Genomic DNA, 15,564 nt, shown 5'->3' with positions numbered 1-15,564 from the left:
GGCACGCTTGCAAGGGAGCCAGCTCTCCGAACGTGAGGAGCCCCAATGACAAAGCATCTTGGCCTCAGTGACAAAGTGTCAGCAAACAAGCGAGTTAAGCAACTGTGTGAGTTTAGCAACAAGGTGAGGAAGCCAGGGCAGTAAACTCTTCCCTCCCTATTCACAGTAACTAACTATAAATAAATAACTATAATTAAATTCTCCACTTTCTCATAGTAAACAGCTAAGTTTTCCAGGTAAAACACACCCGAATAAAAAACCAGTTATGAAAGTAGAAAGCCAGCAAGTATGTGGGGGCTATCCAGTATATTGCACTGAGTGCCACATGTATGACTATCTGCCTGCTGGACAGAAGTTGTGGGTGTGTGCCTGGTGTAATGAGCTCTTGGCTCTCAGGGAACAAGTTCATTCCATTGAAGCCAAGGTCGCTGACCTGGAGAAGCTAAGAGAGGCAGAGAGGTTGGTGGATAAGACCTTCAGGGACCTAATAATGGTGTCCCATTCCATGGGTGACAGCTCCTCTGTGGTCACAAAAAATGCAGGTCTTGGGGAAGGAGGGCATCATTCTAAGGAAGAGGGAAATGAGCCCTTAGAAGGGACCTATTCTTCAGAAGATGAGCAAATATCCTCTCACACCGAGGATGTGCCTCTGTGGGGAGGGGGGATTGTGGTAGTGGGAAATTCAATCATTAAGACACATAGACAGCTGCGTTTGTGATGGGCGTATAGACCACATGATGAATTCCTTGCCTGTTGCAAAGGTTGCGGATATCACGCGCTGTCTAGATAGCCTGGTAGATAGTACTGGGGTGGAGTCAGTGGTCATGGTCCATGTTGGTACCAATGATGTGGGACAATGTAGTCATGAGGTTCTGGAAACCAAATTTAGGTTGCTAGGTAGGAGGTTGAAACCCAGGACCACCAAGGTGGCTTTCTCGGAAATACTACCTGTTCCATGTGCAGGGCTAGCTAGACAGGTGAAGTTCAGGAGTCTCAATGCGTGGATTTGACGGTGGTGCAAGGAGGAGGGGTTCAGATTTGTTAGGCACTGGGGAACATTTTGGGACAAGCCGGGCCTGTACAAGAGACGTGCTCCATTCGAACCAAAATGGAACCAGATTGCTGGCGCTAAACATAAAAACGGTGGCAGAGCAGCTTTTAAACTAAACCCTGGGGGAAAGCTGACAGGAGCTAGGAAGCATCTGGTTTGGGTTCAGTCATCCCAAGGGGATGAAGGTGAAAATGTTTTCGAATGCCCAAATGTTGAAGGGGAGGAAATAGGCCATGAGTATATGGTAGAACCTGATGGCCAGTCAGAGAGGCCTAAGTACCATAGTAAAAGATGCACACACCAGAGACATCTGGGGAGGGCCACTGTGTATAGGTGTTTCTATGGAAATGCTAGAAGCGTCTGAGCCAAAATGGGACAGTTGGAGTGCTTGACTTTAAAGGAGAACCTGGATATAGTGGGCATTACAGAAACCTGGTGGAACAGAGAACCAGTGGGATACAGTCATCTCTGGATATAAACTTGACAGGGAAGGGTGTACCAGGGAAGGATTTGCTCTGTATGTCAAAGAGGGCATAATTTTGAGCAGACTAGAACACCTAAAAGGGGTAGACTCTTTCACTGAAGCACTGTGGGTGACAATACCGGGCTCCAAAACTAATGTACTGCTAGGAATGTGCTATCGTCCCCCAGACCAGAATGCTCATGGTGATGTTGAGATGGAAAACAAAATCAGGGAGCCTCCAAACAAGGAAGTGTTGCTATAATGGTGAATTCAATTACCCCCACATTGACTGGATAAATGCATGTTCCAGTCACAACAAAGAGGTTAAATGTCTTGATGGCCTAAACAACTGTGCCCTAAAACAGTTTGGTCATGGAACCGACCAGAGTGGAGGTGAGCTTGGATTTAATCCTAAGTAGTGTTGCTCAGCCCCTTCATGGATCACTGCCTTGTTGTGGCGAAGGGGCTTGCGTAACTCAGTGAAGCCATAAGCTATGCTGTGCAGGGCCACCTAAGACGGACAGGTCATGGCAGAGAGTTCTGACAAGATGTGGTCCACTGGAGAAGGAAATGGCAACCCACTCCAGTATTCTTGCCAAGAAAACCCCATGGAACGTATCACAAGCCTAAAAGAGATGACTCTGGAAGATGAGCCCCTCAGGTTGGAAGGTGTCCAATATACTACTGGGGAAGAGCAGAGGGAATTTCCAAGTGGTGCCAGAAAGAGTGAAGTGGCTGGGCCAAAGCCAAAAGGACACTCAGCTGTGGATGTGTCTGGTGGTGAGAAGAAAGTCCGATGCTGTAAAGAACAATATTGTTTAGGAACTTGGAATGTAAGATCAATGAATCAAGGTAAGCTGGAGGTGGTCAAGGATGAGATGGCAAGACTGAATATCAACATCTTGGGAATCAGCGAATTAAAATGGACAGGCATGGGCGAATTTAATTCAGGTGACCATTATGTCTACTACTGTGGGCAAGAATCCCTTAGAAGAAATGGAGTAGCACTCATAGTCATTAAAAGGGTGGGAAAACCAGTATTGGGGTACAATCTCACAGTAATTCAACATCACAGTAATTCAAGTCTATGCCCCAACCACTGAGGCCGAAGAAGCTGAGGTTGATCGGTTCTATGAACACCTTCTAGAACTAACACCAAAAAAGATGTCCTCTTCATCATAGGGGATTGGAATGCTAAAGTAGGAAGTCAAGAAATCACCGGGATAACAGGCAAGCATGGCCTTGGTGTACAAAATGAAGCAGGACAAAGGCTAATAGAGTTTTGCCAAGACAACATGCTGATCATAGCAAACACTCTTTTCCAACAGCACAAGAGGCGACTCTACACATAGACATCACCAGATGGTCAATATCGAAATCAGATTGATTATGTACTTAGCGCCCAAAGATGGAGAAGCTCTATACAGTCAGTAAAAACAAGACCTGGAGCTGACTGTGGCTCAGATCATGAGCTTCTTATTGCAAAATTTCGGCTTAAATTGAAGAACGTAGGGAAAAGCACTAAACCATTCAGGTATGACCTAAATCATATCCCTTATGAATATACAGTGGAGGTGAGGAATAGATTTAAGGGATTAGACCTGATAGACAGAGTGCCTGAGGAACTATGGACGGAGGTCCGTAACATTGTTCAGGAGGCAGCAACTCAATCCATCCCAAAGAAAAAGAAATGCAAGAAAGCAAAGTGGCTGTCTGATGAGGCTTTACAAGTAGCTGAGGAAAGAAGGGAAGCGAAAAGCAAGGGAGAAAGGAGAAGATATTTCCAACTGAATGCAGAGTTCCAGAGAATAGCAAGGAGAGACAAGAAGGCCTTCTTAAATGAACAATGCAAAGAAATCGAGGAAAAGAATAGAATGGGAAAGACTAGAGATCTTTTCAAGAAAATTGGAGATCTCAAGGGAACGTTTTGTGCAAAGATGGGCGTGATAAAGGACAAAGAAGGCAGGGACCTAACAGAAGCAGATGAGATTAAGAAGAGATGGAAAGAATACACAGAAGAACTATACAGGAAAGATCTTAATGTCCCTGATAGCCAAGATGGTGCGGTCACTGAACTTGAGCAGGACATCCTAGAGAGTGAAGTCAAGTGGGCCTTAGGAAGCATTACTAACAACAAAGCTAGCAGAGATGACAGTATTCCAGCTGAGCTATTTAAAATCCTAAAAGATGATGCTGTGAAAGTGCTGCACTCAATATGCCAACAAATTTGGAACACTCAACAGTGGCCACAAGACTGGAAAAGCTCAGTTTACGTCCCAGTTCCAATGAAGGGCAATGCCAAACAGTGGTCAAACTACCGTACAATTGCACTCATTTCACATGCCAGCAAGATTATGCTCAAAATCCTACAAGCTAGGCTTCAGCAGCATGTGAAATGAGAACTACCGGAAGTACAAGCGGGGTTTCAAAGAGGCAGAGGAACTAGAGATCAAATCGCCTACATTCGCTGGATCATGGAGAAAGCAAGAGAATTCCAGAAAAACATCTATTTCTGCTTCATTGACTACGCTAAAGCCTTTGATTGTGTGGATCACAACAAACTGTGGCAAATTTTTAAAGTGATGGGAGTACCAGACCACCTTACCTGTCTCCTGAGAAACCTGTAAGAGGGACAAGAAGCAACAGTAAGAATTGGACATGGAACAACCGCTTGGTTCAACATTGGGAAAGGAGTACGACAAGCCTGCATATTGTCGCCCTGCTTATTTAACTTATTTGCAGAGTACATCATGAGAAATGCCGGGTTGGATGAATCACAGGTTGGAATTAAAATTGCCGGGAGAATTATCAACAACCTCAGATACGCAGACGATACCACCCTAATGGCAGAAAGCGAAGAGCATCTAAAGAGCCTCTTGTTGAGGGTGAAAGTGGAGGGTGCAAAAGCTGGTTTGAAACTCAACATTAAAAAAACGAAGATCATAGCATCTGGCCCCATCACTTCCTGGCATATAGAAGGGGAAGAAATGGAAGCAGTGACAGATTTTACTTTCTTGGGCTCCAAGATCACCGCAGACGGTGACTGTAGCCATGAAATTAAAAGAAGCTTGCTCCTTGGGAGGAAAGCTATGGCCCACCTAGACAGCATAGTAAGGAGAGACATCACCTTGCCGACAAAGGTTCGTATAATCAAATCTATGGTTTTCCCAGTAGTAATGTATGGCTGTGAGAGCTGGACTATAAGGAAGGCTGAGCGCCGAAGAATGGATGCTTTCGAACTGTGGTGCTGGAGAAGACTCTTACGAGTGCCCTGGACTGCAAGGAGGTCAAAGCAGTCAATCCTAAAGGAAATCAACCCTGACTGCTCATTGGAAGGACAGATACTGAAGCTGAAGCTCAAATATTTTGGCCACCTAATGCAAAGAGAAAACTCCCTGGAAAAGACCCTGATGCTGGGAAAGACTGAAGGCAAAAGGAGAAGGGGACGGCAGAGGACGTGATGGCTAGATAGCATCACCGATGCAATGAATATGAACTTGAGCACGCTCCAGGAGAGAGCGGAGGACAGGAAGGCCTGGCATGCTATGGTCAATGGGGTCACGAAGAGTTGGACATGACTTAACGACTGAACAACAAGTGTTGCTCAGATGTATGAGATATAAATGTTGTTGAACCAATTGGAAACAGCAACCAAGTGCTATCAGATTTAATATATATTTAGATGAAAAATTGCCCAGGAAATCCAGCACAGTCACATTTAACTTTGAAAGCGGAAACTTTTCTAAAATGAGGGAACTGGTGAAAAGGAAGCTGAAAGGTACTTGGAGGTTACTGAAAACCACAATAATAGAAGCTCAGCTAAAATGTATACCACATGTTAGGAAAGGTACACCAAGTCCAAGAGGTCACTGGCATTGTTAATGAACAGCGTCAAGGAAGCTATTAGAGAAAAGAAGGCTTTCTTCAGAAAATGGAAGTCTTGCCCAAGTGAGGAAAACAAAAGGGAGCACAAGCTTGCACAAAGGCGATGCAAGCACACAATTAGAGATGCCCTTCAAAAGCATTTTGAAGAGCTTATCACTAACAATATCAAGGCCAACAATAAAGAATTCTTTAAATATATCAGAAGCAGGATGCCAGCTAAGGAGGCAGTTGGAATGTTGGATGACAATGGAGTTAAAGGAGTACTAAAGGAGGACAAGGAGATTGCAGAGAAGCTGAATGAATTCTTTTCATCCGTCTTCACTGCAGAAGATATAGGACAGATACCTCTGCCTGAACTGATGTTTTAAGGAAGGCAGCCTGAGGAACTGAGGCAAATAATGGTGACAAAAGATGACGTTCTCAACCTTATTGATAAACTGAAATCAAATAAATCACCAGGCCCAGATGGTATCCGTCCTAGAGTTCCCAAAGAACTCAAATATGAAATTGCTGATCTTCTAACCAAAATATGCAACATATCCCGAAAATCAGCCTTTGTACCAGAGGACTGGAAGATGGCCAACATAACACCAATTTTCAAAAAGGGATCCAGGGGGGATCAGGGAAATTACAGGCCAGTTAGCTTATCGTCTGTTCCAGGTAAACTGGTTGAAAGCATGATTAAAGATAAAATTAGTAAGCCTATAGAAGGGCAAGCCCTGCTGAAAAAGAGTCAACACGGCTGCTGCAAAGGTAAGTCCTGTCTCACTTTTAGAGTTCTTTGAGAGTATCAACAGACATGTAGACAAGGGTGATCCGGAAGACATTTTTTACTTGGACTTCCAAAAGTCTTTTGACAAAGTCCCTCCCCAAAGACTCCTGAGAGAACTTAGCAGTCTTGGACTAAGAGGACAGGTCCTCTTATGGATCAGGAACTGGTTAAAGAACAGAAAGGTGAGAGCAGGAATAAATGATAAATTCTCCCAAATGAGGGATGTAAACAGTGGGGTCCCACAGGGATCTGTATTTGGACCAATGCTTTTCAACTTGTTCATAAATGATCTGGAATTAGGAGTGAGCAGTGAAGTGGCCAAGTTTGCCGATGACACCCAATTATTTAGGGTGGTTAAAACAAAAAGGGATTGTGAGGAGCTCCAAAAGGATCTCTCCAAACTGGGTGAATGGGCAGCCAAATGGCAAATGCGGTTCAATGTAAGCAAGTGTAAAGTGATGAAGCTGGGGTTTCTTGCCCCAGTGTGCAAGTATAACTGGATGGGATCTGAGCTAGAAACCAAGAAAACCCAAGAAAAACCAAGAAAAAGATCTTAGGGCTGTGGTAGACAGCTCGATGAAAATGTCAACCCAGTATGCAGCCACTGTAAAAAAAAAAGAAAAGAAAAAAGGCAAACTCCATGTTAGGCATAATTAGAAAAGGAATTGAGACTAAAACTGCCAATATCATACTGCCCTTACACAAACATATGGTATAACCACACTTGGAATACTGTGGCAGTTCTGATCACAACTAAAAATGGATATTGTAGAGCTGAAACAAGTGGAGAAAAGGGCAACTAAAATGATCAAGGGGCTGGAGCATCTCCCCTATGAGAGGTTACAACAGCTGGGATTGTTTAGCTTGGAAAAAAGGAGGGTAAGGGGAGACATGATAGAGGTGTACAAAATTATGCATGGTGTGGAGAATGTGGATAGGGAGACCTTTTTCTTCCTCATATTACTAGTACGTGAGGTCATCCCATGTAGCTGACTGGTGGGAGATTCAGGGTAGATAAAAGGAAGTACTTCTTCACACAGCACATAGTTCAACTATGGAATGCGTTACCACAAGATGTAGTGATGGCCACTCATTTGGATGGCTTTAAAAGGGGGTTAGAGAAATTCCTGGAGACTATCAATGGCTACTAGGCTTGGTGTGCTATCTCCAGCACCACAGGCGGTATGCCTATGTACACCAGTTGCTAGGGAACATGGGCAGGAGGGTGCTGTTGCACTCGTGTACTGCTTGTGGTTTCCTGGTCGACAGCTGGTTGGCCACTGTGTTAACAGAATGCTGGACTACATGGACCCTTGGTCTGATCCAGCATGGATCTTATGGAAGCCACAGTCCCCAAGAGCAAAACGAAGAAAACTGCAGAGGTATGGTTAGATGCTGATGTGAAAATAGGTGTGTTTAAGACCTATGGATGCAAACCAGTCCCCTTTATGGAGTAAGGGGAGAATGTTGGCAAGAGTCACCTCTTCGTCAAGGATCAGGATGGGACCAACATACCCATCTTCCTTGGGTAGGGTACTTTCAGTGGATTCCCCTCACTTTGGATCTGTTGGGCACTTGCACCACTACCCCCTTTTGGAATACTGGTATCTCCTCCTCTGAGGGAGATGGGTTGGTGGTGTGATAGATGAGCCCCAAACAAAGGTCAAGAGGGCGGTCAAAGCTGACATCTTGACATGTCCAAACTCTTATGTCAGCTATATGACCTAGGCTTCACCATTGCAACTGTCTTTGTCCCCACCTGTGTGTCTGATAAGATCCCTGAAAACGAGTGGGCCTGGATGTTGTTCAGTCTGAGGAAGATCATTGCAACCTGGGGTTGATTACTTGTGATGCTCATACAAGGAGCAATTGCATATTTCTGTTCCTAGTCCAGAGTATCATCAGTAGACTCACTGAATGGGATTTTTAGCCTCTTGGTTAAGAGCAACAGACTCATCAAAGATGCCTGATCAAAGCCATGGCAACCACCATAGATTTGGAACTGAAATTGGCCACGTCCCAGGAGGTGTTACCCTGCTATATCGCCAAACAGAAAGGGCTCACGTTTAAATACTTGAGTGAGTTCCTGTTTGTCATCTGGCATGGAGGAAGTGGTTTTTCCCCCACAAAAAATTCTGATAGCTGAACATACAGGCTTGTTAATTTGCAACTCTTGAGACAAAGCAGCTGTTGAGAAAACATTACAACCCAGAACATTTAGCCTACGTCCCTCATTGTACATAGGTTCAGAATGTGCTGTCTGCCTGGTCTTTGACTGTGTTACTTCTAGTATGATAGAATTTGGTGCAGGATGTTTAAAAAGGAAGTCTTTTTTTTTTGGACTTGAGAGTGTTTCAGTCCTCTGATGTTGGCCATACAGGGGAAAGTTCAATCCAGAAACTTTTTATGACCCAATAAAGAACTGACAGCCCAGGAATGGCAGTCAGTATTGGTATGTCAGTATGAACAAGCTTGAATAGTGGAACTTAAATAGGGGGTGTAACATACAGCACCATTCACAAGATTTATTCATAATATGGCCTAGTGTCCATCAGCTATATGGGATTTTGGTCTCCAACATTCATGTCCAGTGACTATATAGACTTGCCGGGGAGAAGAAGCCTCATTTGGCAAATTTTCAGCTCCCAAAGATGGTACCAAAATTGTGGAAGCCAGAATGGTCACTAGTTCGTGTAGCTGAGGCAGTGGCTGGGCCAGGGAGCAGTTTGAAGTTAGAGATGAAACCACCAGAAGGACTAATGAAAGGGGCATAGCCTTCAAAAGAGAAACTGTAACTCTGTACTGAAGCAGTTGGTACCATGAAGGGAGGAGTAAGCTAAGTGGTACAGCCACAGCTGTTGTGAGCTGCTTTGACACCACCAAGTATAGGCAGAATACTAAGGCTGATAATGAATGTGCCCCCAGCACTTATCTCTAGAGGTGTATGACCTCCAAGATTCTTCTTGAGATTTGCAGTTGAGAATGGCACTCCAAATAAACAGTCAGTAAGATTGAGATCAGCATCACTGATGCAATGAATATGGACTTGAGCACGCTCCGGGAGAGAGCGCAGGACAGGAAGGCCTGGCGTGCTATGGTCCATGGGGTCACGAAGAGTCGGACATGACTGAATGACTGAACAACAAGATTGAGATCAGCATTCTTGTTAAACCCTAGTTCCATTGAACTCATGGTAATATTGGTCCAATGGCAATCCACACAGAGAACGGTGGTGTGGGTGGAACTCAAGATGCCTTCAGTGATGGGTCTCAGAGTGAAATTCAGCAGAGACCATCACTGGATTAGTGACTACACAAGTCATCTAGAGTGAGGTCAGTAATTTCTCCTTCAGAAGCTTGGCCTGTCTTCAAGAGAAAAACTGGGGGTACTGTCACTAGTGGTGGGCTATTTAGGGCAAACATCTCCAACACCAGAACAGGGAGAGAAAATGCAGTTGACTCAAGAGAACTACTGATCTTGATGCTCTGACTGCTGTATTGGTGCAGACAACTTCTTAAGTACTGAAGGAACTGACTTATCCTTTTTCTCTTGACACCTCCAAAACTGGGTCTGCATGCTACTTGAATGAACGCTTCATCTTAACAAGCAAGCTAAACCTCTGGTGTTGGAGATGCAACTGGAGTGATGAGGCAGTCAACTGGTACCCAGGCAGATGGTCTCAACATTGCAGGAGCCAATACTGAAGTGGCCCCTAAAGAGACATTTCACATTTCCTTGATGGTGGTGTCTTTGCCGAGCCAGAGGAAATCGGAACTAGCTGATCCATTAAGCAAGACAATAGAAAGCACCATTGGAGTACAAAGCAAAGGCCTGGAACGTGATGTACCTGAATCCACAGCCTCTAATGCCCTCTCCGAAAGGCGGATCCACAGATGGGATGCTCTGTACATTCTGTCCTGTTATGTGAAAGCTTGACAGTGCTTTCTTTATCTGTGATATGTGCTTATTTATTTTATTTATTAAATTTATTAATCGCCCATCTGACTGGTCACCCAGCCACTCTGGGCGATGTACAACCCCCATAAAACAATTTAAAACAATAAAATTTTACCATTTTTTTTTAAATACCCTAACCCACCCCAAATGCCTGCCTGAACAACCACGTTTTTAATGCACGACGGAAGCTCATTAAAGAGGGGGCATGACGGAGTTCCCTAGGGAGGGAGTTCCACAGAGTGGGGGCCACCACAGAGAAGGCCCTCTCCCTCGTCCCCACCAGTCTAGCTGTCCTGGCTGATGGGACAGAGAGAAGGCCATCCGAGGCTGATCTTGTTAAGCGGCCTGTCTGGTGTTGCTGGAGGCGCTCCTTAAGATAGGCTGGGCCGGAACCATATAGGGTTTTAAAGGTCAAAACCAACACCTTGAATTTGGCCCGGGAAACAACTGGTAACCAGTGCAACTCCTTCAGCACTGGAGTGATGTGATCTCGCCGGCGGCTGCCTTTAATCAGGCGAGCCGCCGCGTTCTGTACCAGCTGCAGCTTCCGAACCGTCTTCAAGGGTAACCCCACGTACAGCGCATTACAGTAGTCTAAACGAGAGGAGACCAGTGCATGTACTACCGATGGGAGCAGATGGTCGGGAAGGAAGGGGCGCAGCCGCCGTATCAGATGGAGTTGATACAGCGCTGTCCGGCTCACAGCTGACACCTGAGCCTCCATGGACAGCTGGGAGTCCAAAATGACCCCCAGGCTGCGGACCTGGTCTTTCAAGGGTAGCCGTACCCCATTCAACACCAGGTCAACATCCCCCAGCCTCCTCTTGTCTCCCACCAAAAGTACCTCGGTCTTGTCAGGGTTGAGCTTCAGCTTATTCCTCCCCATCCAGCCACTCACCGTCTCCAGACATTTGGACAGGGATTCTACGGCCAACCTTGGTGAAGATTTGAATGAGAGGTAGAGCTGTGTGTCATCTGCATATTGATGACACTGCACCCCAAACCTCCTGATGATAGCCCCCAGTGGCTTCACATAGATGTTAAATAGCATCGGGGAGAGGATGGAACCCTGTGGCACCCCACAAGTGGCCACGGGTCCGAAACCTCCTCTCCCAGTGCTACCCTCTGGTACCTGCCGGAGAGGAAGGACCGGAACCACCGCAATACAGTGTCTCCAATGCCCAACCCCTCCAGGCGGTCCAGGAGGATACCGTGGTCAACGGTATCAAAAGCCGCTGAGAGGTCGAGGAGAACAAGGAAGGAGCATTCACCCCTATCCAGAGCCCTCCTCATATCATATGAGTGGTAAATTGAGCTTGTCAGTAGGTGGTAAATTGCTACCACAAGATGAGTGTTTGTGGAAAAAACAACTATCTGGGCCACAGAACCTGACGAAGGTGCCAGAATAATAATAAAAAAAAACATGCCAAAAGGCAGTGAGGAAAACAAACTGCAAAATAGAAATAATAAACACTAAGCAGGCAGAAAGTTGTTTAGCTGTAAACAGCGTTTCCTAGATCCTTGTTATGGTCAGAAAGGAAATTAGCGGGAAACAGGAGCAATGTTCCCTTGAGCATGCAAAGGGTGGGTGGGGCAAGGTGCTCACCAAAACTCTAGTCTAGCTACAGAAGCTTCCTGAAATAGGTCCTGTGCAGGCACAGAACCCATATGTAGGATTGCACAGAGACCACGAAGAATAGTCAGGTTTAACATGCTAGAAGAAATTAATTTGTCTAGGCAAATAAGTGCAAGAATGCAGTGGTGTAAATTCACCATTTATAAAATAAAAATGCTTCCCTGATGGAGGAGAGGTGGGACATTTGGTCATTTATAAATTAAGCACTTCCTGCAACTATACTTTAAAAAATTGAGCAAACAATCCTCCCTTCATTGAATTTCACCTCATTTTGAAAATTTATAATCCACATTTTAAAATTAATTTAGAAACCAGGTGATAGACAAAAGACAAATAGTGCTACTGCACAAGAGTACTGAAGTATAATGCAAGATGGAGTTTATTTGTTGAAGTTCAATTTGTAATGGTCCCTTTGGAAACAAAAAGGTACAAACACAATTTAAACACACAGTTTGCTTTTAGTTTAACACTTTCATCATCCATCTTATTTTTATCGAAAAATCACAATAGTAATGCTACAAAGCTTTTGCAGTGCATGTGTAGATAGTCTGTATATACACACAACCTCTTCAACCTTCAAGCAATGTATTTCCACTGAATTTGGCTTAAAAAAAACATGAATGCAGCCCCTACTTTAGGCTGGAAATGCACATTTCAGCATGTCAAAGCAATGTGGTTCTCTTAAAAAAAAAACCCTCAATGAAATATATGTATGTAACAAAATAAAAGTGAAATATATTGACCAGACATTTGAACAAATAACAGTTTTTGTAAGTCGCATACACAATAAAACAGTGCCAACATGCCATTCTGTGAGCTATGGTAAAATATCATGCATATTTGCAGTGAAGCAAAAAGGAAAGTACCCCAGTTTCTTCTTTCATTTGTACACTAGGAATCAATTTTTTAAATTCTATAATACAAAATGGGTTTTATTTTTTAAATAGGGCAGACTGCCACCTAAATATAAGTTTATAAAGTAAAACATGAGAACTATCCAATCACTACTGCGTTTTAAGCAGTTTATTAACTTACTAAAATAAATGCACTTCGAGAAGTGAGCAAACAGATCACATCAATGTTTTTACTGCCACCACCCACTCCTTGCATAGTCGTAGCCAGCACTGATATTACTTACCATAGTCTCAACAGAAAATCTTAAGTCAGAGAATTTGTACTTTGCCAATACCAAAACTGAACTTTCCCACAAAAAGTTTAGTTTCAAAACAGCCTAATGATAATAAAAACAAAGTTTTTAAACTAGAGTGCTTATAGCTTAGAAATAAAAAAGTACAAAACTAGAACTTGTCATAAAAAAAGAACATTCCATTGTAAAAGCACCTATTCATAGAACTAATGAACTCTGCATGCAAAATTAGAAGCATAAGGCTGTCAAGTGTCAAATTCTCTTAAACAATGTGTAAAAAAATGGTTACTTGCTGCATCCTTCAGATGATACCTCAAAATTACATTGTTTTGTAGTACTTTTTCAAAGTATGTTTGATATCTACAAATGTGGTATCAACTTAGGAACCATGATAAAGATACATTGTACCCAAGACAGTATTATCGTATTTCTGTGCAATTTTAACAGAATTGGAATGCTCAACAACACTGTTAAATTCAGGAATACTTTCAGCAGTATCTCCAAAACCATGGTAATGTCCATAGTGCAATGTATCTCCAAGGTCATCCACCCATGAGGGCCTGTTTGACACAAGGCTACTTGGGCTTCCATTCAGATGCAAGGAACCACACATATCAGAAGAAGCATTTAGAACTTTTTCTGGTTCCTCAACACTATTGCCAACATTGAGTGTATGTTTATGAGCAGAAGCGACTGCATTAGGTACTAGCAATGTTAGGCATTCTTCACGCCTGGCACTCAATCCATTGAGCTGTGCGGGGGAAGTGAAGTCCAAATGTCCATTGATGATATGTCCCTTTGCCAATGCATTCAATATGGTGTTACTGCAATTCATATCTGCATTAAGAAATAGACCTGTCACCACAAATTGACTCAATCAAAATAAAAGCCATCTCCACTATACTACACTTTTATTAAGAGTTTTACAGATTAACTATGTTAAAACAAGCTGTCCCAGTGCAGACTCAATGTTTTAGGCCTTAATTAGCTTACTTATACACTTTAAAAACAGAGTCATCTGTGCTTAGTGAAGGCTGGAAAATAAATTATACACATACAATTGTTACATAAAGTGTAATTTAAATGTATATACTGCTTTTCCAGCTAAAGATGCTCAAAATGGTTAATCTATTAAGGCCACAATCTTATACACACTTTGTTAAGAAGCTCCATTGAGCACAGTGGGGTTTACATTAAGGAAAGATGCATCCGAATGGCCTGTAAGGACATTTCTAACAGTTTGGCTAATATGGATTAGATCATATGGTTGGACTCAATGGTCTTATAGGCCCCTTCCAACCCTACTATTCTATTATCATACAAAACTGCAAGCAACATTTTGGAAAGGAACACAGAAAATTTCAGATGGATTTTTAAACTAGGATATAAAACATAGTATGGGTTAATAGAATGGACAGCGAGCAGTCTAGAACAGCAAAGCAATAATGTTACTTCTATATTAATTACTTTTGCCTTTCAGATTTCTGAGTACACAGTAAGCAGGTATTATAAAAAAAGCCTTATGCAAATGCAAGAATGATTATGCAACATGTCTTATTCATTATTTTACACCAACTTTTTATCTAACATACAAAGCAGAAAAAAAACTATTCCTTAAAGTGGAGCTTCAAGAATCTGTACAGTACATTTGCAAAAATGCTGTAAGTGTACGCAAAATGTACATAGCCAATGTAAACAGGCCAATGGTCTCTTTTCAGGTTTAGTCATTAGTGCAATAATTAAAATTTTCCAGGAACAATATTTTGTTATATTTTTAAAAAAGTAAAAGTGCATATGTAATGGGACTAGAAGCAATAGCAGGGCATTAAAATTGATTTGGCACGAAAAATAACTTCTTGATTAAATATGCTATTCTACCTGGCACAGAACAGGAAGTCCTGTGTTTGGCAATCCAATATTTTACTTTGATTCTCGATTTCTCTGAGTTTTAGGTACATAAAAGGACCATGCACTAATTAGAATATTTTTACTTTATAGCTCAATTCAGTCTTATTTTGACAAAATGCCACATTATAATAATTTTCTTCCAATCTTCTATAAAAGGTATACAAAAATTTGGCATGTCAAATTATTTTATCTCAATATGTTTAGAGAGTCATTGGCCACATTCACATGGAACATTAAGGCAGGATGCTGGAGAAATTTGACTTACTGTGAACAAGCTGTATGCTGATCCACACTGCTCCCTCTTGGCTCCTCCTGCCTGCTAAACCAGGAATGGGAAACCAGGAATTCTGAGGGTTTGGGGGCTAATTTCCAACTCTCAGGAGCCATCCATCCATCCATCCACCTACCCACCCCAAAATTGCCGCCGAATTTTGCTGGTGGCAAAAAGGCAGATTGTCACTTTAAAGCAAAAACAGACTCAGGAAAGAGCACATTTGCATTAACCCCCCCCCCCCCACACACACTTTAAAAAAGGGAATGCAGGTTTTTTGCCAGCAGCAGCTTGGAGGGTGTGTGCGCATATGGCCTGCATGGTGCCTACCCCTGTGCTAAATTAACCAGTTTTTGAAAGCGTACCATGTCACTTGAACAAGCCAGGATCCTCATAACAGATGACATTAAATTCTTGGCTAATTTAAAGGCTCACACTACTGGGAGAAGCCAAGAGGGAGCGTGCAGGCCATAC

At 43.0% G+C, this 15,564-nt stretch overlaps 1 protein-coding gene across 4 annotated transcripts in view; it reads right to left on the bottom strand.

Annotated features, from left to right (window-relative positions):
- Positions 1-12,120: 12,120 nt before the first annotated feature.
- Positions 12,121-15,564, bottom strand: part of ANKRD10 (ankyrin repeat domain 10) — an 84,995-nt gene continuing 81,551 nt past the window's right edge. For all 4 annotated transcript variants that reach the window (XM_084844633.1, XM_084844632.1, XM_084844634.1 and 1 more), the window contains one exon: positions 12,121-13,748. In XM_084844633.1, the coding sequence (XP_084700759.1) occupies positions 13,291-13,748 (458 nt within the window). In that variant the 3' untranslated portion in view covers positions 12,121-13,290. The remainder of the gene's footprint in view (positions 13,749-15,564) is intronic.

The sequence above is a fragment of the Heloderma suspectum genome, chromosome 3, assembly GCF_057233095.1.
Source record: "Heloderma suspectum isolate Gila_16-S chromosome 3, 16-S_ref, whole genome shotgun sequence".
In the NCBI taxonomy this organism is placed as follows: Eukaryota; Metazoa; Chordata; class Lepidosauria; order Squamata; family Helodermatidae; genus Heloderma; species Heloderma suspectum.
The sequence above is the reverse complement of the archived record's forward strand: the minus strand, read 5'-3'. Positions and strand labels throughout refer to the sequence as shown.